Source organism: Gobio gobio (genome assembly GCF_949357685.1).
Source record: "Gobio gobio genome assembly, chromosome: 19".
Lineage (NCBI taxonomy): Eukaryota > Metazoa > Chordata > Actinopteri > Cypriniformes > Gobionidae > Gobio > Gobio gobio.
In genome coordinates this window covers 43,491,776-43,518,410 of record NC_137112.1, presented here as the reverse complement: position 1 = coordinate 43,518,410, position 26,635 = coordinate 43,491,776, and the positions used below count along the sequence as shown (strand labels likewise).

The 26,635-nt window shown below is 38.7% G+C and overlaps 1 protein-coding gene across 2 annotated transcripts; it reads right to left on the bottom strand.

The window, feature by feature from the left end:
- Positions 1 to 64: 64 nt before the first annotated feature.
- Positions 65 to 26,298, bottom strand: LOC307142722 (bicaudal D homolog 2; the record flags this gene model as incomplete). 2 transcript variants are annotated; one of them, XM_079843787.1, is made up of 9 exons in its annotated part: positions 25,809 to 26,298; positions 8,853 to 9,065; positions 8,481 to 8,633; positions 7,808 to 8,248; positions 7,343 to 7,672; positions 6,575 to 7,237; positions 6,281 to 6,432; positions 4,539 to 4,785; positions 65 to 1,925 (listed from the first exon to the last, which is right to left on the bottom strand). In XM_079843787.1, exons 1-9 carry the CDS (start codon positions 26,046 to 26,048, stop codon positions 1,923 to 1,925), a joined length of 2,442 nt encoding a protein of 813 aa, XP_079699913.1. In that variant the 5' UTR covers positions 26,049 to 26,298. The 2 variants fall into 2 exon arrangements, with proteins under 2 accessions (XP_079699913.1, XP_079699912.1); XM_079843786.1 differs by lacking the exon at positions 65 to 1,925 and having other exon boundaries at positions 4,425 to 4,785; positions 25,809 to 26,292.
- Positions 26,299 to 26,635: the final 337 nt, after the last annotated feature.

Genomic DNA, 26,635 nt, shown 5'->3' with positions numbered 1-26,635 from the left:
GAAACGCCCATGGCGTTGGAGGGGCGGAGATCATGGTGGTGAAAATTACCGGAAGTTCCGATCAAAATGGGGAAAATTTTATATACTGAACTTCGCGCAAATACAGATTAGTGTAAAATATAAATGCGAATCCCTTGGTATCATGGACGAAACACATACAAGTAAATATATGTTGTTGACCGGCAAACAGTGAGCGCTATACTCCATATAAAACGATTTTGATATTAACAAACACAAGTTACAACGTATAACGCATATAATTTATAAAAAATAACATGTATAACGGATAAATATATATATCCATACATAGCTCATACATACATACATGTAATACATTCAGTTACACACAAATGCAATATTTTACATTAGTTTATTTTTTTGCTCGTTTTTTGTCAAATGAGAAATGTTAAGACAGACATGGGCCTATAATGTTCCTCATGATAAACTACAGGGAAGCTCAAATGTTTAGAAAAATAGCACAACATTGAAATCAGTACTGTTAAATAAAAAACACAGGTGATAGCTTACACTGTACCTGTAAGATTTCAAGTAGAAATGCAAAGAGAGGCATCGCATGTGCCAGTTAAAATGCATATAACCCTAGTCATTAATACTGAACGATACGTTATGAATAAATATGAACAAACATGTGAGGTCATTCCATACAAATGTGTAAAAATAACTCATAAATGTCACAAAGCTATGACATGGCTGAAGCGGTTTTCAGCAAATAGAAAACTATTGCATACAGTCCAGAAACAGCACAAAATTGCACTTAATTTGTGGTCAAAAGAAAAAAGAAAGATAAAAAGGTCATTTAAAACTTATAATGTCTTAAATTTGAAATGGCACAAATGTTCTGAGGCAAAGTTTTCTGCTTGCTGAAATACAAACAAAATATTATCAAGGTTACACATAGGAAAATAATGACTAACAATGTCAAGACGGCAATCATGACCGCCATCAGAAATCATTTCTTCCTCAAAAGGAATGTATGATTTTAACACACCTAATCCTTACTACCATTTAAAATCTCCTGAACAAGCGATCTGGGTTGACTTTCAAAAGGAGTGTTTAATTAGATGTTCACATCTGTAGCGAGGCTGACAGAAAAACTGAAGACTATGGCTCTTCGAATTGTTCATGAAAACAAAAAACAATAAAAGGCACAGGAGGTCTTAGGAGAGGGTTATATAAAACAGATCAATGTCTAAAAACTAATATGAATTGCATTGTAAAATACAAAATGCTGACAATGCAGTATTTGGCAAAAAAATGTAAAGTATTCCAATTTGGAATCAATTTGTTTGTTTGTTTTATAAATGTCTTGAAATGAACATTTCCATGACCCACTATGAAAATTGACTCCCAACTTTTCAGGAGCAAGTCAATTCATTGTTCTTTTAGTGGAGTTATACTAAATGACTAGCAAGATAATGTTCAGTTAGAATGTTTGACTATTGAACAGAACAAGAAACATATATAGGCCTATTTAGCATAATTGTCCTCCCTGGAATATGCTTAAAACCTGGCAGTTAAGCATTTCAAATACTATAAACAAACAAATAGTTCTTATATTATTTTTTTTCAGTTAAATACGTAAAATTTGCAAGAACAAAACAAAAAAAAATGTGCTAAGTATACTGAAATGTGCATCTCTTGCATAATAATAACTAATGCACTAAAAGTGCACAGTTACATAAAAATAAAAAAAACAAAGCAGGAAAAAAAAATACCACAGTAACAGTCAGAATAATGATTACATAGACCGGTCGGCTTTACATGTGAGCCTGTGTTTCCTTGCAGCCACATCCAGGGACAAATTTCTTGCTTCCAAAATTGAACCAGGCATGTGTATTCTGGACGTATAGTGTAGAGTGAAGGAAGGGGGAAATAGCCGTTTGCAGCCAGAGCTAATAAAATTACTGCAAAATTGAGAAACAAAACAATCATCAGAATGATCATATCATAAATGATCCAAATGTAACTTAACAGGTTAGTTCACCCAAAAATTAAAATCCTGTCATTAATAAGTCACCATCATCTCGTTCCAAACCCAAAAGATCTTTTTGAGGAAATCTGAGAGCTGAACGAATGTCTTACGTGTTTGAAATGACATGAAGGTAAGTAGGTGAACTAGCTCTTTAAGTAATTAATATATCCTAGTAAGACTAGTAAGTCAAGTTCATATGGACATAGACAAAGTAAGTATTACCGTCAACAATGAGACCAGTTAGACCCATTAGTACACAGCAAAACAGTAGACTCGCTCTTCCTGATGCAATGGGCAGCAGGAAACAGAGGACTCACATGCAACAGACAACATGCAAACTAATACAAAGGGTTGAGACTGAGAGCAGATCATGCATGCCACTGTGAAGACAACATGGACAATGTGTGTTATGCTGGCTGAATGGCTAGATGAAATGGTATGAACAAAAACATGAAACAACATACAACTTCTCAAAGGGATAGTTCACCCAAAAATTAAAATTAGCCCATGATTTATCTCACCCTCAAGTCATCTTAGGTGTGTATGACATTCTTCTTTCAGACGAATATAATCGGTGTTATATTAAAAATGTCCTGGCTCTTCCAAGCTTTATAATGCCAGTGACTGGCTGTTTCTGTTTTGTCCATAGACCTGTATCTATCCATCATATAACTGCTCCACACGGCTCCAGGGGGTTAATAAAGGCCTTCTGAAGCGAAGCGATGCATTTGTGTAAGAAAAATATCCATATTTAAAACTTTACAAACTGTAATCCCTAACTGACGTAAGTGCGTACACAAGAGAATGGCATTCCAGCGTTTGACGTATAGACGCTTTGGTGAGAATATTCTAGTGCTACCAGAAAGACTCGGGAGGCCAGATGATATACGATAAAATAGCAAGTTTATTAACAGACCAGCAAGTATTATAATTAGAGTTTTTTTGGCGAAGGCCTCGTCCGTAGCTCTCGTCTCGAGGGTAACAAAAAAAAAAAAAAAAAAAAAAAAATTTTTGTATACTTCTGTGCTAGACTAACTGAGACTTGTTACAGCACTTACATATTGCTGATATTGTTGCCCTTCGACTGCTCTAGCTGCTTCTATTGCCCCCATTTGTAAGTCGCTTTGGATAAAAGCGTCTGCTAAATGACTAAATGTAAATGTAAATGTAACAGACTCTGCATTTCCTGCCCGAAGATGAAGGCAGGGGCGCAGCCGAGGTATAGACGGGGACCATCCTGGTGGTGGTGGGGAGGATGGAGTTAATGTTGGCGTCAGCATCTGAGAACTCAGACGTGTGAGTACCGATCTTTTATACTCTGAGAATTAGAACATGATTGGTTAGGTCCAATCAATTTACGCTACGTCTGCGTCATACATCATACGCTGGAACGGCATTCTCTCGTGAACGCGCGTACTCCATTAATGATGGATAGATGCACGTTTATGGATTTCAAAACAGAAACAGCCATTATAAAGCCTGGATTAGCCAGGACATTTTTAAATATAACTCCAATTGTATTCGTCTGAAAGAAGAATGTCATATACACCTAGGATGACTTGAGGGTGAGTAAATCATGGGCTAATTTTCATTTTTGGGTGAACTAACCCTTAAATGCCTTTTTCTGTGCACGCAAACACAGACATCATCTTTAAGAAATATTTTCACAAATCTATATTCTTATCATATTTAACAAAAAATATTTTTAGCAATTTCTGCAGCATTAATTATGTCCTTTAGGGTTGCAACCTGGATTGCAAAGCTCCCAGCAGGCTCAGTAAGGTGCGTCTCTGTTGGGATTATACAGATTTATTCCCACTGACACAGAGATTAACAGACTAGCTTTGTGAAACTGGGTTTAACTCAATGACATTCAGTATTCTCAGTGCTGGATGTGTTTGAGTAGAAACACTCGGGTCAGACGTTCAGACAGAAACGCCAAATTTAGATATGGACGTAGATTGTCTTCAATCGTTTCCTCCATCCTTGTTCATAGAGATCAACGTTTCTGTAGTTTAGTTCTAACACAATATATCGGCTTGTACAAAGACACTGGAAATGGAACTAATGCATTGCATTGTACATTATAATGTGCTCTGGTCATATACGTTATACTTGCCAAATATAGTAGGTACATACCAGCACTCATCATTGCAAAAAAGGTTCAATTCAGTACCCAAATATTAGTGTTCAACTATTATGACATTTTTGAAGAATTTTTTTCAGTGATCTGGCAAGCCTTGTAGTGATCGTGATAACCCTAGTAGGTAGGATGGCATTACAAACACATCTATTCTCTCCAGGTTGATCTACAGAACATAAGTCGACACAGAGCTGTTAGTACAAACGTGTTAGTTGTTTTGTCCCAAGCACACACAGTAAAACGAATGTTAGTATGAGGATGCTGATGAGTGACAGTTACACACAGATGTTAATCGGATCCAGTGTCAGACAGAATTTTATACTTCTCGCTGCAGAAAACCGCAGGACTTCCAATGAGGCCGTGTGGTTGTGGTCGGTTCTTACAGGGAAGTCTAGGACTTACATGGGGGCTTGAAAAAGACAAGGGTCCTCTGCCACGCCCAGATGGAGCCTTCCCACGGGTGCCTGGCCCAGCACCGGATCCTCTTCGGGATTGCTCGTGGTCAAACTCCAGATCCTCCAGTCGCTGAGTGAGGGCCAGTTTTTGTTGGATGGCCATACGCAGGAGGGAGTTCAGAGTCTTCTTCTCATCTTCTGCTGCAGCCAGCTGCCTCTGCATGTCGTCCAGTTGTGTTACATACTCATCACACCTAAAGAAGAAAAAGTGAATGAGGGATAGAGCAAGAGAGATGATAAACCAGATTTAGATCTTGAGTAAAGGCCCTGTTTACACCTGGTATTAAGATGCGTTTTGGTCAATCGGATCACAAGCGGATGATGCTAAATACAGGTGTAAACGGGGTCTAAAACGCTTTGAGCTTGTCCACTTTCGATCACTTCCAGAGGTAGTCGAAAACGCAGCCACAAAAGGCCGCCTACTGACCTAACGTGTAGGGCTGTAATCAACCAAAGAAAATCTTGGTCGACTGAAGTACTGAAATTTTCGACTAAAAAAACGACTAAAAATGACGTTAGGGAAAAAAAAAATTAAATTAATTATATTACTTACTTAATAATTATATTAATTACTGTGCGCAGTACTTGGTGGCCTTGTTGTCTGCCTAAATGAATTATAAATAAACATAAAAAACTAGTAGGCTATTTACAGTATATTAAATCATTTTTTTGAGCTGATTATTTTGCACTGAAATGAGTCCGACACACGAGTCTGCATCACGTGCACCTGCTCAATATCATAGCCTATGACTTCCGAAGATAGAGTACTATGTTGTCAACTAGTGATATCACCACAAGAACGTTTGAGGAATATGCAACATAATTTAGACAATTGTTTTTGTCATATGTATTATAATAACTGACAGACACTATGATTTCAGCTGCTCTGTGCAGCTCAAACATAGGAGCTCAGCTCAGCTTCGCGGCTGAGACACGAATAGACTATTAACTTAAAGCTTTTACTCTTAAACACAAAAGGCACGTCCACTTTAAAAAAAACGTAATATTTATTAAACAAGCCAGATCAAGAGCAGAAAAAACGCTCTCACAATTAAATAAATAATATACAGCAAACTAGCCTACCGGTACTTCAATCTGTCTCTCTTCTCCAGTGGGTTGGGCTAATCCAAAATAAGTGAAAACAAGGGGGTGTTCTGAAGACAGACTGTTACCTGTGAAACAGGAGTGCTCTGAAAACACCCCCATTAGCAATTAGTGCTTTCCACCAGATGAAAATGAACGCGGCAAAACTGACAGTACAGATCCACTTTTGCGGCACGACTGAAGCGTGGTGTTGTGATGCTTCCAATCATGTGTATGTTGATGGGCGTGCGTTTGAGCCAGCGGGGAATGAAAAACAAAGGACCAGCGAGAGACTTGCGCACGCCCATAGCAGTAAACTTGAGGAACGCCCATCAACATACACATGAGGGGAAGCGTTGTGACGCTTCAGTCGTGCCGCGAAAGTGGATCTGTACTGTCATGAAATGAACGCGGCGTGGCAAAACTAATGAAATGAACGCGGCCAAAAAAATCTGATCAACCAAAACACATTGATAATTCCAGGTGTAAAAGTAACCTTACTGTTTTCTGGACAGTAGCATGGATAATGGTGGAGTTACTTGGTTAGGGCGAGCCAGACAGAGAAGGCTGGAAGAGAAACAACTTTCAGTTGTGTTCTTGTACTACCTGGTGGCGAACATTGCCCTGAGAGAGGAGAAAGTGGCAGCATCTTCTTTAAGAGCCTTCAGCTCGTTCCTCAACTTCATCATGGTTTCTGTGACCATGGCCTTTTCAGTCTCATATTTGCTCTTCAAGTTTGCCAAGGCAACCTCAGCCGTCTAAAGAGGGAAAGAACCACACCACAGTTCAGAGCTCTTAATATACTAAGAAGATCTCATACAATCCATTTGAATGATCAACAACAAGCTCAATATTCTGGTATCATATACATTCATGCCAAGCTAATATTTTTATTCTCACATGTTTGTTGGCCTTGAGCACAGTCCTCAGCGTGGCAATCTGTTCTCGCTTAGTGCTCAGCAGGGACTTGAGCTTCAAAATCTCCTCCATGCAAGCAGCTTGGTCTTTATCTGCCACTGCGGCCAACTCTAGAGAAGCAACTCTTTGCCTGGATAGTTCTGTGGTACGGTCCACCGCCTTCTGCAAGTAGCAGATCTGATCCCGAATTATTGCTACCAGGTTGTAGATGTCCATTGGTTCAGGACGTTCTGTCGTCCCAGAAGTTGAGCTGTCAACAGTGGTGGAGTTGGACCTGTGTGCCTGGGCTGTGCTGTCGCTGGTCTGAGTCAATGTAGACTGCCGATCTTTAACTTCAGTCTTGTTTCCTTTACCCTCTTTGTAGAAATCAAGCATGACACGATTCGGGGTTTCATTGTTGCACATGCAGACATGGTGGTAGAGGTTTGCAAGCTCTTCACTAAAGGCAACAAGTTCATCCTGTGCAACGCTGAGACTGCCCTCTGTCTCGCCCGCGACTGCACTCACTTCCTTTAGCTCCTTTTCCAACCGAGTGACTTGATCACGGTCTGCACGGCTGCTGCTCTCCAAATGACACACCTGAACACTGAGGTCACGCACCTGTCCCTCCAGTCGTGCCCGTACCTCCTCATGCTCAGTCTTCATCTAGAATCATACGTAAATGTTGCCACACAATGTACAATGAATCAACCCATTAATGAAACGTATATAATATTGAACAAAACTCAACTTTTCAACAGTCCCACTCACCTCATCATGCTCCGACTTTAGTCCCTTAAGCTCCTCCCTCAGTTCACCTGCCTCTGCTATGGCCACCTCATACTTGCAGCGAAGTATCTCTGGCCCATTGATATCCAGCTCATAATAGTCCACATCATTGTCCTCTCGACTGTCCCGCTCTCGCTCACTGTCCAGTGCCGACTGACGCTCCTTGCCTGCCTGCAGTCTTCTCATTGCGCCCAAATCATCGCTAAGTCTTGTCATGGCTTCCTGCTGTTCGGCTAATGCTCCTCGAGCATGCTCTAACTGCTTCTGAGAGTCCTGTAAAGTGGTGAGAAGAGCTACCTTCTCTCGCTCCACCTGCAAGGTGAAATAGAGGGGGGGGAATGCTTTTCAGCATGACTCTTTCAACAAGGTGACTCTTTCAATGACCAAACAGTCGAAAGTTAAATCAAAGGATTGCATTTGCAGCAGTATACACAAAGATGTCTATACCTGTAAGAGCTGTTGCTTGAGTTTCTGGATCTCAGAGATGTTCAGCTCGGTCAACAAGTCATCCACCAGACTTGGTGCAGGACGGAAGTTTTCGCCTCTCTTGGGTGAAGACAATCTGTTATCTTCATCATTACCCTCATTAACTTTAGCAAATCCATTTTCTAGTGTCAGAATGGCATCGTCGTTATTAGGTTCATCTGCACTAAGTTTAAGCCCGTCCAATGAGCTGGCAAGGAGGGAGTCTCCCAGGGTCATGTGATGTGTCAATTCTTTTCGAAGCGCTGCTTTCTGCTCCCGCTCGGTCTTTACTGTTTCCAGAGCCTCCGTTAGCTGGCGCTCGGCTATTTCGCGTAACCGAACAGCGTCCTCTAGCTGGCTGTTTAGGTACTGTACTTCCTCTTCCAAACGCCGATTCTCATGCTTGAATCCCTCGAACTCCACCTTTGGAAGAGGTCAGAGATATACAAAATTGTAACAAACTAAAAACAGACTTGTACACATGCAACTATGTGGAAGTAGTAGTCATCGTTCAGCAGACACTCTTATCCACAGTGCTTCAACAGTGATGGTGCATGTGTGGGAATGGAACCATCAACCTTTCGATTATCAATCGTGAGCTTTGGCTACTTTTCCACACCACACCCAAATGTGAGCAATGCTCAATACTACTAACCTGACCCTGTTTAAGGGTGGAGACTTGTTTCTGCAGGCTGATGTTCTCCTCCTCCAGTTCAGTGTAGTCTTGCAGCAGACGAGACTCTCGGATCTTGTACTCTCGAATGTCGTCGCGCAGACGACTGCGCTGCAGCTCCACTATCTCATTATTCTTAAGAATGGAACAAACATTCATGAATCTATATGCACATATAAAGCATAACTGGGGGCACAAATCACTGGGTTTGTTTATGTGACGACAGATATAAGATTGCATAGTTTAATATTAGTCTATTTAACCTTGCAACCTTTGCTGTTCAGTGCGTTATCATGCGAACAACATTTATACATCTTTCATTTGCAAATACTTAAAACCCTCTACTGCACAAACCTCTCTCAGCTCGAGGTTGAGGGTGGCCAGACGTTCGTTCTCCGTCTGGGTGCTAGTGAGAGTGTTTTTTGTTTGTCGTAGATCAGTCTGCAGGTCCTGCATTCTCTGCTCATAGTACGCCTCTTTCGATGCCGACTCCATGATGAGGGACTCCTCCCTGCTTTCCCCGTCTGCAGCCACCTTTTTGTGGGTGGAGTGAACCTGGCCATATGCCTGTGTGAACATGATCAGGAAGAGATCGGAGTTAGAATGATACCGTTTATCACGGTCTAGCGCTATGCTACAAACAAATGACTTGTTTTGTAGGGTGGAGGCTGGGATGAGGGAAAGGAGACTTGAAATGAATGGTTCATATTAATCTTAAATGTACTATGGGGTAGAAGTTAAATGGCTAAATGTAATCAAGACCCAAGGACTGTAAAATGTTTGACTGTTGATGGAAGTCAATAAGATTTATGTGTGGTTTATATTGGTTTACATTCATCTTTATTATTTATCAGCCGGAATTCTTTAACACACATTTACAAATAAGAGTGTGGTTCTCTCTAAATCCGTTCTGCAGCTTTGGCCCAAATCTCAGGATTCCCACAGACAGTTTAGTTTGATGTTTGTTGGTCATTTTGTAAGACTCAAAGATGCTTTTCCTGTAAAGTGATGATGTAACTGGCTAGAGACAAAACTAGTTGAATTCTATCCAAGAGCTCTTTTTATCAAACACTCCATCTCTTTTTCTCCCTCCTAAATCTGTGTGCCAGTCTGAATGATGTCATTGGCATGCTACAGCCTGACTGAGTTGCCACACACACACACGCAACCATGGCACCACAAGCCATAAATGTTAACAGCTCCATTAGTGCTGGAGGACTGGACTTTTAGAAAAGAAACCCAAACATTTTTTACACACTCAATGGTTTAATTGATCCACTACCAATGTTACAACATGCATCGCAGGACAATTCTGTCAGCTGATGAAAGTCGTGAACATTGCCACCACGGTGTCATTTCCAAGTTCCAACACCTTAAATTTTGTTTTAATACTAGCATTCTGTGATGGAAATTTTCTAAATTAAATGGTTAGTTCACCCCAAAATGAAAATAAGGTAATTTATTCCTCACCTTCATGCTGTTCGACACCCGTAAGACCGCTGTTCATCTTCGGAACACAAATGAAGATATTTGTGTTGATATCTGACGGCTCAGTGAGGCCGGCATAGCCAGCAATGATATTTCCTCTCTCAAGAGCCATTAACGTACTAAAAACATATTTAAATAAGTTCATGTGAGTACAGTGGTTCAAAATTTATATTATAAAGCGACAAGAATATTTTTGGTGCGCAAAAAAAACTAAATAACGACTTATATAGTGACTTATAACGAACGTATAGTGATGGCTTTCAAAACTTCGGAGCGCCAAAGTCACGTGATTTCATCAGTTTGGGGGTTTGACACACGTGATCCGAATCATGATTCGACACTCTGAAGCTTCATGAAGCAGTTTTTTTAAATCGGCCATCACTATACGTTCGTTATAAGTCACTATAAGTCGTTATTTCGTTTTTTTGGCGCACCAAAAATATTCTCGTCGCTTTATAATATTAATATTGAAGCACCGTACTCACATGAACTGATTTAAATATGTTTTTAGTACATGAATGGATCTTGAGAGAGGAAATGTCATTGCTGGCTATGCCGGCCTCACTGAGCCATCGGATTTACACAAAAATATCTTCATTTGTGTTCTGAAGATGAACGGAGGTCTTACGGGTGTGGAACGGCATGAGGGTGAGGAATAAATGACATTATTTTTGGGTGAACTAACCCTTTAATTGAATAAAATGGGCAACTCTTTTGTCTCGCCAAGTCTAGATTTATAGCTAGCATTTTATGCATCATAAATACCGACAATTACATTTTGTTCAGTAGTATTTCCCTCATTTTACACTGTTTAATACCAAGCATTATTAGGAGCAAAATTGTTGTTTTGGAAATGATTCCACAACTGTGGGTTGATTGTAATTTCTTTATTAAAAAAGAAAAAAGGTGACATTTTCACACAATGATCATCATAGTTTTAAATGTAATAATGCATTTTTTTTTTTCATAATATACATTGGCTTATAATTGATGATCTGAATGTGTGACAAAAGTAAAACAATAACATTTACACATAAAGGGCATTTGAGTGAAATAAATAAATCAAGGCACAGAAAAAAACCCATGTGAAATAAAAGTGCCTGTAAATTGAAGAAACATCCATTAGCGACACTGGGCCATAATAATATCAGAATGTGTGTGAGAGAAAGACGTGGAAATGGTGTCAGCACTAAGTCCTCCTCCTGCCACAGCAGCTGCTGCTAAGATCTGGCAACTCTCCACCTGTCACTCTGGGTTGCCAAGACATTTCTTTAGAAGTTTATTCCGATTCCAGAACAGAGATTCTGCGGATAAAGGCCACGCTAACATACATATTACAGACCTCCACTGTTTGCTTCTCTCTATTCCCAAACTACTGATTTGCAAAGATCTATTTTTGTGATATTATCCCTTTTTAAACAAAGATGACAAAAGATATCTGTATAGCATAAACTAATTCCTAGTATATCTGAGAATCTCCTTAAAATTCTCAGTATTGCTCGGCTTAAACCCTACAAGAGATGCATTTAGAGTGTACTCTATAACCAGTACCAAGAAAAGGTCTTGTTAAATTTATCCATGCCAGTGCTGTAGTAAAATAAGGCTGCCGTTGAGACTTCAGCAGCAAGATCGAGCTTTGGTGTTAGGCTGCAAGACTTCTCACCTGCGCAGACTTACAGTGAGAAAATCCCCGACACAGCTGTTCAGTTTGTAGTCCTACAACCTAGAAGAGAATTAGCATTCGAGCGCCTACTTTTCATGATTGTTTTTCGATTCTAATAGGTTCTTAACAGATCAGTTTTCAGTTTATGAGTAAAAAAATACCTGTACTTCAAGAGAATAAAGAGATGAAAAATCTTTAAAAATAAACTTGACTAGTCAGGCAAGTAATCGACTGGTTGGAGTCCTCAGTATCAATTTACACCGATCAGGCATAACATTATGAAGTAAATAACACTGATTATCTCTTCATCACAGCACCTGTTAGTGGGTGGGATATATTAGGCAGCAAGTGAACATTTTGTCCTCAAAGTTGATGTGTTAGAAGCAGGAAAAATGGGCACGCGTAATTTGAGCGAGTTTGACAAGGGCAAAATTGTGATGGCTAGATGACTGGGTCAGAGCATCTCCAAAACTGCAGCTCTTGTGGGGTGTTCCTGGTCTGCAGTGGTCAGTGTCTATCAAAAGTTCTCCTAGGAAGGAACAGTGGTGAACCGGCGACAGGGTCATGGGCGGCCAAGGCTCATTAAAGGTGAACTATGTAGGATTTTTGCAGTAAAACATCCAGAAATCATTAGGCCAGTGTTATATATTTTGTTCAGTTGAGTACTTAGAATATCCCAAATGTTTTCAACTATTTGTAAATCGTGAGAAAATTGCTATTTTAACCAAGGAGCCGGGACGTGTGAGCTATGCGTGTGAGGGAGTCGCCTGTCGATTGCGTCATATCTGCGTCACCCTCGGTCTCCGGTTTTATTCAGTGAAACACTTTACTCTCACTGCATTGTGAACAAGTGTCATAGCAGCCGCCGAGCGAACGTCATAACTTCCTTTTCAACACACTCAGATATATCTAATACGATAAACAGAGCTGCATTACCTCACACTTAGCACTGGAGAAGAGGAAGTGCCGCCGGCAACTGTGTCATAATAAAAGTCCCGCCGGCGACTATGCCATAATAACAGTCCCGCTCTTCAATCGCTCCTGCGGCCTTGCTCAGCTCCACAACACTCGGTCCTGCTCTGCTTCACTACAGTAATGTTAATAATCGCATCCATGAACATGATTTCTGCCCGAGTCCTATCCTGACTGTTTCCCACCGGCTGTGAGGTGAAGACCACATGTCCCGAGATTCTGCGCTCAAACGTGGCGTCATCAAACTACGCCTTTGTTTTGAACAGGCGACCTCTAGTGGACGGAAAAGTTACATAGTGTAGCTTTAATGCACGTGAGGAGCGAAGGCCCCACCTCGCAACTTACAGGACTTAAATGTAAATATCTGCTTAAATGCTAACATCTCTGTGCCAGATACCACAGCACACCTTCAGCGGTCTAGTGGAGTCCATGCCTCGACGGGTCAGGGCTGTTTTGGCAGCAATAAAGGGGACCAACACAATATTAGGAGTAGACTTTAAGTAATGGTAACCACAGATCTTATTTTATTCATAAATAGAAACTGGTAATCTAAAAGCCCATTTCAAATTCCATTGGGAATCTATGGTGAATTATTCTTCTGGGTTGGACAACAAATTTACATCATGACTGATCTTCTCTAACAACAAAAACGCTTGCCAACGACAGCTGATTCAGAATCCAGACAAGCTTTGCTCTGAGAAAACTAATTTTTGCCCCTAAAAAGCCTAATTTTCCCCTTAGAGTAGTTTGACAGAAGCTTGGTTTGCAGAGTATTACGTGATTTCAGTTGACTTTGATCTGACTCTTCTCTAGTAATTACTCAGATTTCAGTCCTATCAGCTTTGTTATCACATGAAAATAGTTTAACATTGACAATCTAAAAATAAAGTCTATTTAAGGTTTACATATCTTGTTTTAAATGGCAAATGCATTAAATATGACAGATGAACAAACCATTAGTGCCCGAGCAGATTAAAAATATCTCCTACTTCCTAAAAGTTTACATGAGCAAGTCTTCATTTTTCAAATGCGTTTCTCACAAGTTACAGAAAAGAGGAAATTATGGGGAGGCGAAAGGAACTAGCTTGACGTAGCCAAATAGAAGCATCTGATGCTAAAGTTAGTTTGGTTTTTATGTGCCGTTAAGTGATGTTTATCTAAAATAGAATATAAGTGTGAATATAAGTCATCTGAAATGTGCTGCGACTTCTATAATGCAAAACATGTGAAAAGCACACACATTTGTGCTGAATTGAGAGGTACGTGAGCCCAAGTTAATTTGTATAGTGCAACTCCATGTATTCTTGGTTGTGCTTTAAATACATTTGTGTAGGCTTGGCTTTTTTATAATGAATGCCACTATAATGCACATTCAATTTTATACTTCTATTTCTGTTCTGTTCTGAATATAGTTGGGGGGGGGGGGGGGGGGGGTAAAATGCTATTTCATGCATTCTGACTTATTTACATTGTTAAAGAGTTGGAGTCACATGGTAAACATGGCCCAGATTTCAAAAAACGAGTGGGACGTATGACGAGTATTTCAGTGCCAAATACACTCCTTCAGGATTCGCCCTGTATGATGTAATAAAGGGCAGAAATCCTTGTATGGGCACTTCTCCTGGATGAGCATGTGCGCAAATCAACCAGAGCGAGAGCAAGAGCGTGTCCATCACTGAGCTTCGTTCAGGGTTACAGGAGCCGTCGGCAGAGCTGTCTTTTTGTTTTTAGACCACAAAATCAACATTGTCACTAAATAAGTGTGTTTTTGGTTGTGAGGGAAAGATAACCTTGTTCAGCTTCCCAAATAACCCAGCATTAAGGAAACGGTGGATGCAGTTTGTTTTTCTGGAGCAACAGCTGAGTTCTGCAAGTGTGTTTGTTCCCGGTCATGAGTGGAAACCGCAGGCGTTGAGTGAAACGGCATCAAATATCTGTGTTGTGTTGGCAATCGGCATGTAAGTGCATATAATATAAACAACACGAACGTGTAGTGAATCGAAAGTTATCCAGGGATAACACCATGTATAGACCCTTTTCACAGACTGTGATCGGTCATCAATATCGTAAATCCTGCAGCGTTTTTTGTATTTTCATTTTTTTAATATATATATATATATATATATATATATATATATATATATATATATATATATATATATATATATATATATATATATATATATATATATATATATATATATATATATATATATATATATATACACATTTATAACACTAATACTTTGTATTTTATTACATTTGCATCAAATTACAATAAAAAAGTTACCGCTGCTGTGAGGGTGTTTAGTAATAGCTATGGGAGTGATGGTAAAAATGAACATATTTCTCTCTTTTCACTCCCGTTATCAATCTCACTCTATTTTTTCCCTCTTTTTGAAAGTTGTGAAAATCACAACTGTGGCGTTTTCTCTTTTGCTATATGAGCAAAAGGGCACACAGAAAAATATTAAATGTATTATCTCATTCACAGCTATAATATTTAACCCAACTATGACGACTTCCGCTCTGAGAAACCCGGAAATGTGAAAAGGGTCTATTGTGTGTGTGTGTCATAGGTGTGTGTGTGCTCGTGACTCTTTAGCTCTGCCCACTGCACAAGCTTTGCTGTTTTCGAAAAGAATTGGTACAGCTTGTGTGTCTTTTATAAATATAATAAAACTAAAGACACTTTGGACATATGAAGGATGCAATAGGGCTGTATGATTAAGCGAAAAATAATCGAAACCGAAATTCAGAACCTCTAACCGACATATTTTTCCCCAAGGTCGGTTATTTCGGTTTTAGTCACGTGACTCCGCCCCGTCAGTCACATCAAGCGCAGTTTGCAGGCACACAGAAGGCGAGGATGCTACGTCATCGACAGCCGTCGAAGGACTGTTCCAATGTCGAGGATCCTCGGAATTTCAACCAAGGTCTGAGTCCTTTGTTCGAAAAATATGCCATATACAGGAAAGGATGCATACGAGTAGATTTCGCTCTCTCAAATCACCCACAATCCTATTCGCGCAGCTTTGCTATCTTGTTCAAAAAATACAAAATATTGGACGTTGGCGGAGTCGGAGCGTTAACGGGGCAATATGCTTTCAAGTGTAAGTATTTACGTTACCAAACATTTGTTATAACCGTAGTAAATATAAGTAAAGTTTAACGTTTAAATGCCAGTACAAATTACAACCGTATAGATATTATACAAATTACGTTATTGATGGCTAACGGACCTTTTCACTGACTTAATGACGTGCACTTGCTAGCCTGTTCCATTTACGTGTTTAAATGCTAAAGAGGAGCCTCGCCTAGCCTCTGAAGGAAGTGACTTGGAAGGACCAGTCCTGCAGAGGAAGTATCCTTGACATTGAGAAACAGCTAGAGATATGCAGGAGCAGTTACCTTTGTTTATAGATGCCCAGAATCACTATAGTAACTGCATGTTTTACACAGTTTATATACAGGTCAGTTAATCACCGCTCTTATAGCCTACGCGCTGCCACATACACACACACACACACACACACACACACACACACACACAGACGCAACCCCGAAGCCAGATCGCTTTCACTTTCGTCCTAATAAAGTTTGTCAAGTAAATGCGTTTAAAGGCTTGCTAGTTTGAACATTTAAAGCGATTGTGCACTATTCAAAAACAACAATACGGAAAACTTATCCGTTCAGTGCTCAGCTTTTTTTCTGTGACAGAGAGCCGAGCCGTGTCGAGTCTCTGACAACGCGTGCGCCCCCTGAAGGCAGATCTTTCACCTGCGTCCTCACAAAGCTTTATCATTTGTATGTGTTTTAAGTCCTGCCATTTTGAACATTAAAGCGATTTTAGACCATCAGATGTGTGTTATGTTGTACTAATGCCTGATATATTGTGACAAACGAACACTCAGACAGAAGCTTGCGCATCACGTGAAGATCGCGCGCAGAGAGCAGCGCAGAAACGCAGTGTCAACGCCGTCCTGTGACTAAAGTAAAGTCACTAAAGTAGCTTAGAAACTCAATCGTTATAGGCATATATTTTAATACCTCTGAAGTATAAACCACAGCTTCATAATGAATAGAGACGGTATGAGTAATTCACACACACAATCACGCTCTCATTAATGTATTCAAATAAATGTAATGTAGGCCTACTGTGTTAATGTATCTGTATCTGATGTAGAACAAACAGAAATCTGCCCCATAGACAATAACTGCTGAAAGTCAACCGTTTCCTTCAAGTATTTTAAAATCACAACGAAATGCACTTTCATTAGAAAAAAAAAATTCCACCTTTTAATAGTAGAACATATTTACAGTAAAAACCTTATCAGGAACTTACTCAAAAACCCTATGAGGGCAAAAAATGGAAAGCAAAAAAAAAAGTTCATTAATCGTTCATTGATCGTAATCAGGGTAAAATGTTCAATTAATCGAGATTTTTATTTTTGGTCAAATCGTTACAGCCCTACAATCTAGTACTCAAGATTAACATGAGATTGGCAGAAACGGTGTGTGTTATGACCCTTTAAATGTTCAAGGATTTTTTGTGGAGTGAGGGAAACTAAAATACATGTTTATAGTCTTTGTAAGCATTGAATGAATGCGACTTGTCAGTGTTTTCTCTCAACAATGCAATTTTGACCCTACTGTAGTCAGGTGTGACTCATTTTCCGTAAAATAAAGTAATACAGCAATAGATTGGCACAGAAAACCCTCGGCAGTGTCCGTCTACAACCAGCTGTACCGAAAATACTTACAAAACAGCAGAAATGTATACTTTGTAATTATCATTTTTGTTCATCTAAAAGTAATAACTTAGCAAATGCAGAGACTAGGAAGTGTTTCAAGCTGGATTCGAACCTCTGGCACACTCCATAACACTACAGCTCTGAGTTTCTGTAAATACACTCATTATCACTGGCCCTCATCACCCGGTTGAAATGTGCATTTACACTCTAGATTCTAGAACTCCACATCATTAAATCAGATAAAACTGCTAATCTTGTTCAAAAGGAACATTCCTTTTAGAAAACTGCTGTTTTTCCATCGCTAGGCTTAAGAAACCTCAAATATTTACTATTCTGCTTCTTTAAATAGCCACAAACCCTATAAACCACAGCAGCCTGTAGATAGGCTGTATCAACTCTATGGTGAGAGAGTCCCACCCCTGCACAGCTGTGGACACTGATGGAGACTCTTCTGATCCCCCCTTGTTGATTGAACGAGACTAAAATGTTACCTTTCTTTCACACTTTAAACCCTTTCTGATGGACTGCACAGCTGACAAAGTATTTCATCTTGGTTAGGACACAGACTATTCAAACTGAACAGAAATCTGAGCCAATACTATTGCCACTGTTTATTTGACTGCGGTGGGCTCAGACCTCCTTCAGCACAACAAACAAGCCTAGAAAATGCCCATCAAAATCAACATTACACTTTCTTTTTACTTTCAGAAATAGAAATGAGTAGCTGGGAACTCACCCCACCTTCAAATTAGTTCCAAATAGTTAAACACTTAAAAATAGAGATTATAGGTTTTATAGGTATTTTCGTTCCCCTGATATTAGGGGTGTAACGGTACACAAAACTAACGGTTCGGTACGGGTTCAGTACAGCAGGGGAGAGAAAACTAAATATAAAATAGGCTTTTATTAATTTTTATTAAACAGTGGTTTACTGAACAAATTGTGTCTGTCCTTAAATTAATTCAATTACAACTAAAAGTTTCTTAAAGATAATGCTGTAAACTATATAGGGAGCCCTTACTTGCACATTACTATAATATTAAAGGTTAACAACAGAGCCCAAACTATTAGCCTAAATTCAGTTGCTATTTATTTTTAGATATAATAATCAACACTCAAATAACACATTGTGTGCAAACATGTAAACTTCACATAAGGCAGTTTTTGCATTAACTTCTAAATCTAGTTTTAAAAGTATGGTTTTACTCCAGTTCGTTGTTAAAATCATTTATAACCTACACAGTGACTGCCATTTTCATGACAGATTTATTTAAACATACATTAAACAATCACTAACAGGTAAGTAGAATATAATGAATATATAAGCTAATATAGAGCATATATTTAGAGAAAGAGTTGATTTCTCTAGTGAACTAACCAGCTGTGGACACTGAATGACTTCTGAGGTAAATGCTACTTGACATTGTTTACAAGCGGTTTTATCGACGTCTTTCCGCTGTTGAAACACCGTTTGAACGATTACACGACGTGATACGTTTCAGTAAGTGTTAAAGGGTTACTTCAGTGATTTAGCATTAAGCTTTGTATCAGTAGAAACCCAGTAGTATATTTGAATTATGGTACTTTCCCCCCTCATATCCCCCTGAGACAAGAGAATTATGCATTTTATTTCTAGAAAAAATCCTCTGATGACGCAAATATCGTCATTTTGCGTCATCTGAGGATTTTTTGGCCAGAGGCAAAGACTACAGCCAGTAGAGGGAGCTGTTGCGCATGTTTTCAACCCGCCCATAGGGGAGAGATCTCACTCTCAGAATGTAAATGCGCTTGGCCTCAGGCATTCATAACGGAGCAGTTTCAAAGTGAGTGTTTCAACTTTTCAATGAATTCCTATGAAAGTTTAGCTTCCATATGCGATCAGAAAACGCGCCAGACTGGATACGCGCTGAGAATGACTGCCGCGCTTATCTCAGCTCTGTTCAGATCTTACTTCCCTCTCGTGCTGAATAAAAATCTGACTCTGCGCTTGTCCTGTGAATTTCGACACTTTATTTAAAATACACGTTCAGTTTTTAATTGTAGTGTTTATTCTCTAACTGAACAAAATTATTGTATTATTATGAAGATCAAAACGATGTTGGGGGCGGTGTAGGGAGTGGCCTCGTAGGGCAGCAAAGCAAGTGCATTCTGGGAGTTGTTGTCTTTCATCCATATGAGACAAAAATACATTTTCTGTCTTCTCATTCTAGAAGGCACCAAATTCAAAAATAATTTCACATTCCTACTACATAAATGACACAGTTTAAATACACATTCATCTTTCCAGCGCTGAAGTTCCCCTTTAATGCATCCTCAACATACCTTCAGCTGTTGATTCATGTTTATTCTTTGAAGAGATGATCGTGTTCACTCGCGCGCCTATACAGTGATCTGTCACATCACATTAAAGAGCGTCAAAACGGCATTTAACGTTTGAATTTCGTGATAAAATGGACAGAATACTTAACATGTTCGTGTGGGAACTCGGATTGAAGCATGTTCCATGCGTAAAACACGCCTACTGTTAACTGTAAAATTTTGCAATCGTACCGGAAGCCCTGTACCGAAACGGTTTGGTACGAATACGTGTACCATTACACCCCTACCCGATATACTACGAAATAGAAGAACAAACTGGTGTGATGTTATTTTGAACAAAATCAGGCCAAAACTATTCATTTTGGGAGTTGGAAACAGCTTACCAATGCTAACTTTCAGGAAAAGTTCACTCTGGCTGGTAAACACCTTCGAAACATCATTGGTCCCTGGCTATTACATAATAGGTAGGTGTGTTCTGAGGCTCCGCCTTCTTTGACGTGGAAATCTTCGGTTAATTTCTTCTGTTCAGTCCCTCGAGGTCGGACGCGAGTAAAAACATGAACACAGTGGAGATCTGCTATATAGTAGAAAATGAAGTTGTAATTCTAAGTGAAAAGACACTGACACTGTTTTTTCATGTTTAATACTATAAAGCTGCTTGCTTTTAAGGAATCTATTGTATAAAGTGGTATATAAATAAACGTGATGTTACTTTACTGGAGGGCCGAAAAGCAGAGCTCGTGCAAACATCCCCATCGCTATGATCAGATGCTTTCTTAACCATTGTTTTCTCACCGCTGCGTTTATTTTGTTATTGTGAGGAAAGCGCGCAACAGCTTTTTCAAACAGCCAAAGTGAAGAACAAAAAATAACTTTGCATTATATTGAGCATAAGTGACAGTAAATGCATGTGTTACAAAAGATTCATATTTTAAATAAATGTTGTTCTTTGAACTATATATTCATCAAAGTATCCTGACAAACTCAGACAAAAATATTAAAATGTCTGTCAACATTGATAATAAGAAATGTTTCTTTGAGCAGCAAATCAGCATATTAGAATTATTTCTGAAGGATCATGTGACACTGAAGACTGGAGTAATGATGCTGAAAATTCAGCTTTGATCACTTTAAAAAATATAATTTTTGATCACTTTAAAATATACTCAAATAGAAAACTTATTTAAATATTTTATTCAAATAAATATTAGTCTTGGTGAGTATGAGACTTACCGACCCCAAAAATTGGAATTGTAGTGAATACACTAGACTGAAGCTATTTCTTAATGAAAAAGCAGGCAAAAAAAGTTTTTATTGGCCAACATGTCTAAATCTCTGCTTCCCTGCTAGCTGTGTCTTTGTTCATACTGACTTAACCTAGAAACAGATTTGTAATCTTGCATAATGTGCTAATCATAATAAGATGCTAATCTTGGCAAGAATTCATCTTACTGTGCTGTCCCTTCCCCTCTGTACAGATAAAAACACATAAGCACTCATACGTAGTCAAATGCGCTTGCCTATAGGCTGAACACGGATGTGCCGTCACCGTTTCACGGATTCGCCTTTTTTGGGGTTTGTGTGGAACTATTTCAAACCTATTTCATGGTTTGTGTTCTCAGGCCACCAGGTGCTGTTGCCATGCGGATGGGGTCCGGAGCACATTGGGGGCTTTCTGCTTTAGTTGAGGATGGGGTTGTTTAAGTGGCGCCAAATTAATTTTTACAACAGAAATGAAATCAAAAACGTACTGCTCAAAAAAATCAAAATCAAAAGCTGCTTTGAAGCAATCTGTGTTGTAAAAAGCGCTATATAAATGAAGGTGACTTGACATGAGTGAGTTTTTTGAGAATGAGTTAATGTACGTGTGTGTGTGTGTGTTGGAGTTCAGACAGGTGAGATCTGATATACTTGAATGGGATTAACTCGTCTCCTCTTTTCACCTCACCCTCCGTCTGATCCAGCGTGTCTGAGCCTTGATCACAACACCTATCTTTGGCCACATTCACACAGCAGCAGAATACAGTTGTCAGTCCTGTATTTTAGTCCTTAATATGGTTACATTCACACAAAGTTCAGTTATTTACAGGAGTGACAGCCGCAGTCTATAACCAAACTCACACCCATACATTTAAAAACTGTGTGAACCGAACTGGACAACTAGTTGTCTGTCACGTCATATAGCGTGAGAGAGTCGCAACTAGGGGCAAGACAACTAGTTGTGCGGCACACTTGAATGTGGGGCTGCAACTAGTCGATAAAATCGATAATGAAAATCATTGATAACGATTTTCATTATCGTCTTACGGGTCTGCCCTCTGTGCACGATAAGCTTCCACCAGTCGTGCCAAATTACAGCACTGAATAACGCAGTTCTCTGGGCAAAATGTGCATCTAGAAATAGTGGAGTGAAAAGAGTGAGCTGATGCAGGAAAGGTACATGATACAAGTGCCCAAAACATGAGAAGTCTTTATTTTAAGCTTCAACCGAATGCATTAGCGTTTAAATACCCTGTCATGCTCTTGACATATGTTTGTGTGTGTGCCTCCTCAGCACAAAACGTTCATTTTACAGGTTATATCCACTGACCTATATAGAGAACAGTAGTTATATCCTCATCTGTAAATGCTACCAATTCACGCGAGTATTTAAATTTTGCATGAAAGCACATCCGGACAAGCTGTTAAACTGAACTGAACAAGCGGGCACGCGCATCAAGCAGACAGAACACAGTCGAGAGGGAGACAATTAATATTCAGCGCTAAAACATTCATTTAGCTGAAATATCTGCTGTTGGACGCTAAATTTTGTTTTAAAAGTCAACATGTAATTCAAGTATTTTATGTAGTAGTAACTGTAAAGGTATAACAGCGTGTAATTGAATATAAATGTAAGACGTTTCTTATAGCCTATTTACAGGATAAAGAAATGACAGTAACGGGTTACTGTGTCCATAGCAAATGTGTGTGTGTTCCTGCAGAACATTCCGCTTATCTGCTAACACTGAGTTTGTGTTTTTTGTTTTTCTTTTATATCATTTTAATGTAGGGATTTAAACTCCTTTTGCTTAGTAACTTTTTTTTGCACATAATGTATAGCACAAACATACCCTTACGAAAATTAACTATGTTTTTATCATAATAAAACCATGTTTTGCCGTATTGATTACCATTTGTATAACCACACAAATACCATATAGTTAAACTATGGATTTGAAGCAAAACAATGGTTAATTTGTGGTTACCATTGAATAACTACAATAACCCTGTTATTTATTTAAGTTTGTTTTATTCGATGTAAAACCATGGTTAATTTATGTAATGGTAGATATATTCACTATGTATGTGTTCAAATAGCACTCGGCTGACACGTTTATTTGAAGGACAGCTTTGGGAAGGATGTGGAATAGTGGGTTTCGTCAATAAAAAAAGGCTTTATCCGAATAATCGAAAAAATTAATCGTCCAACTAATCGATTATCAAAATAATCGTTAGTTGCAGCCATAGTCAAACGTGTTTTCGACTACCTCTGGAAGTGGTCGAAAGTGGACAAGCTCAAAACATTTTAGACCCCATTTACACCTGTATTTAGCATCGTCCACTTGTGATCCGATCGACCAAAATGCTTCTTAATACCAGGTGTAAACAGGACCATGGTTTACCATCAGTATTTCACTGTTCTGAGATCACTCAGCATTTAATACAAAATAGAAAAAGCAACAAAAAAGCATTTAAAATAAACCTTACTACATATACAAGAGAATTCAGATTACTTGAGAGACATTGAATATTTGTACCACCATTTAAAATGAATAAGTGGAGGTAAAAATAAATAAACAAATAAATACATTTAAGTAAATAAATAAAGACTACTAACAGGACATACTTATAGGTAAATGTGGTAACACTTTACATTAAGGTTCCCTTCATAAAGGGTTCATAAAGGTGTTTTTAAATGACTAATAACTTGTTTACAAATGCATTATAAATCGTTGATAAGCAGTTATAACTGCATGACTAAAAGGGGTGACTTTAACGCAATATCTGCCAAATAGTTAGCCATTTTGAACTCAAATGTTATAAATGCTTAATAAATTAAAATAAATGTTATGTTAACCTAAAACCTGCATGTTGAACAGAAGGAAAAAAAAATTCATGGATACAATTTATAACACTTTTATGCACTAAAAGTACTGTAAAATGACTGACAATGTATAATTTGCATTGCTTTTGTTAATAAAATGACTTATGCAAGATAATCTGCCAACTAATCTGATTTCATGCACTGACCTACTGAAGTATTTTAGTAGCTTGGAATGATACACGAAAGCATTTATGAACAGAAAGAGTTTAATAGCTTCCAGGTGAAGCCCCTCGGTGACATCCCGAGTGTGAGTTCTGTCTAGGCGGCGGATATGAGTCAAGCCTAAGATGCTTTTTTTAGCCTGATTTCTTCCCAGATCTTCTTACTACATGACGAGGACTGAGTCCTTTACTTAGAGCCGTGCAGAAAAGATTACAGAAGAGGGAAGAGACAAGAGAACCGAGACAAGCTCTAAATAAACTATAATTCTAACAATCAGGATTAATGTCGGAGCTTTGCTGCATGTTTGGGTTGTTGACAGGAAGTTGTAGGGGAAAAGGAGAGAGAGAGGGGAGACAGAGAGAGTTGTGCATTCAAAAGTTGAACTGAAAATAAAGAAACCCAAGTCTATTCAGGTCTAAAACAATTCATATACAAACTACATCCCAATCTAGGTTTCAGTCACTTAAAATAAAACTGACTTCTCGTCTTGCATCAACATCTCACTTCTTGTCATCGCTGATCAACATCACATGACTAATCTATTTACACTAGTGTATTTACTAGAATGCTGAATGTACAATATATATATATATATATATATATATATATATATATATATATATATATATATATATATATATATGTGTATAAAATCCTAATATCCGGCTTTTTTATAGATAACAGGCAGGATCACCTCTGGGATGTTTTTAGGTTACTGTGATAAACATAAACAAGGATTGCTTCAAATTCTAAAATAAGCCTTTGTGTATAGCGATATAAATATTGTTTATATAAATCACTTGTGGTGGCATTGACGTTTCTGATTTCTTGAGGTCTACCAAGTTTATTTTCAAATGATGCCAATAATACAAGCTGATATAATGCTTATAAGTTATATATAAATGATATTGACTGGTAGTATTAATTACTTTTTATTTACTTGACTGGTAGTATTTTTTTTAATCTCTAATATAGATATGCAAAGAAAACTGATATTCAACTAAATATATTTCCTTTCCGACACAATAATAAACAGCCTAAATCACTGACTAGTCTACAACAACATACACATTATATACATTAAGAAAATGAACAATTAAACTGTACCAAATTCATTTTCAAAAATCAGACCTACAAATTTTCCATCTAGTCACTCAATTCATTTAAAACCTGCATGCACAATCATTTTAATACAATATGATGTGGAGTTTACACCACATTACAGTTTAAACTGAATGCCTATTTTATATTTGTATATAACAGCTAACAATTTACATTTGACCGCTGATGTCATATATAATATATTCTAGCCTATATCAATTCAAAACGTATATTGCGGTCATTTTTAAAATCAACTACAATATTTTTTTTCTGACAAGTGTCAATGGACTTCAATTAAAGGGACAGGCTAAATTTCTCAAAATCGCATGATTAAATTCAGATTTAAAATAGATTAACTGTCCATAAATAATTAAAATAACACTTATTTTACATAATATACACACACAAATCAATATATAATGTCTGTATCATCAATTACCAGGGCTGTGATATCGATCTATTATTATCGATATTTCTTACTGCACACGCCCTATAATTTATGGCACTTTTCATATCTTGTGAAATACACTGTAAGAACAATGAATGGACATAAATGAGAGGACAATATAACAATGGGTGGAGACACACAGACTGATACACTTTCCTTGTGTGCGCCGCCGCGCGCAACAAACCGTTACTTTTTTACCGTTTCAAAATGATAATAAAGTAGCAACATTTTAATCGGTTATTGTACGAATTGTTTTCACCTCTCTGAGCTGATCCAGCTCTTGTCTGACGGTCTCATATTCGCTCTCCAGGTCTTCAAAGCGTTGTTTCAGCTGCTGGTTTTCCTCCAGCACCACGAGCCCGTACTCCGCCGCCTGGATCTTCTCCCGGCTCGTCTCGCTCAGTTCCCGCGTCAGGCGCTCGACCTCCGCGCGGAGCCAGTTGGGCCCGGCCTCCGTGACCAGCTGCGCCTCGGGACACCCGCCCTCATCCCCGGACATGTTTGCCTTCACCCGGCACAGTCTAATAGAGGCGATAACGGACCGAGCCCGTTAATTCCTCCTTCTCAACCATGAAGTTGAGCCCCAATCTGAGGTGCATGAAGTTTATAAGATCCACTATTCTTCAAGTAACGTTTAAAATACAATCTTAGAAACTTATTCCCCATGTTTCAACGTATAACTCCATGATTTCTTCTGGTTCTGATGTCATTCCTGAGATTAGGAGGGGAACTCAGTTTGCTGTGAGATCATCCAGCAGGAATACGAATTGATTTTGTCACTTCTGTTGCATGGGTAATGTAGTTCTATTCCCCCATGCAAGAGCCGAATTGGGGCTGCTGCTTGACTACAACACCCACAATGCTCTGTGTTCTGTACACGAAGGCAACACAGGACGAGCAGATGGTTCACTGACTGAATGCCAAACTCAACCCAAAATGTTGCTCAATGCTTCCATCTGCTGGTGGTAATATTTTAGGTTGTGTGTGGCAGATGCAAAGTATAGCATTTCCGCCACGGAATAAAACAATTTAAAATATAATTTCGACTTTTTTATAGATAGGCCTATAAACTCGCAATTGCGATTT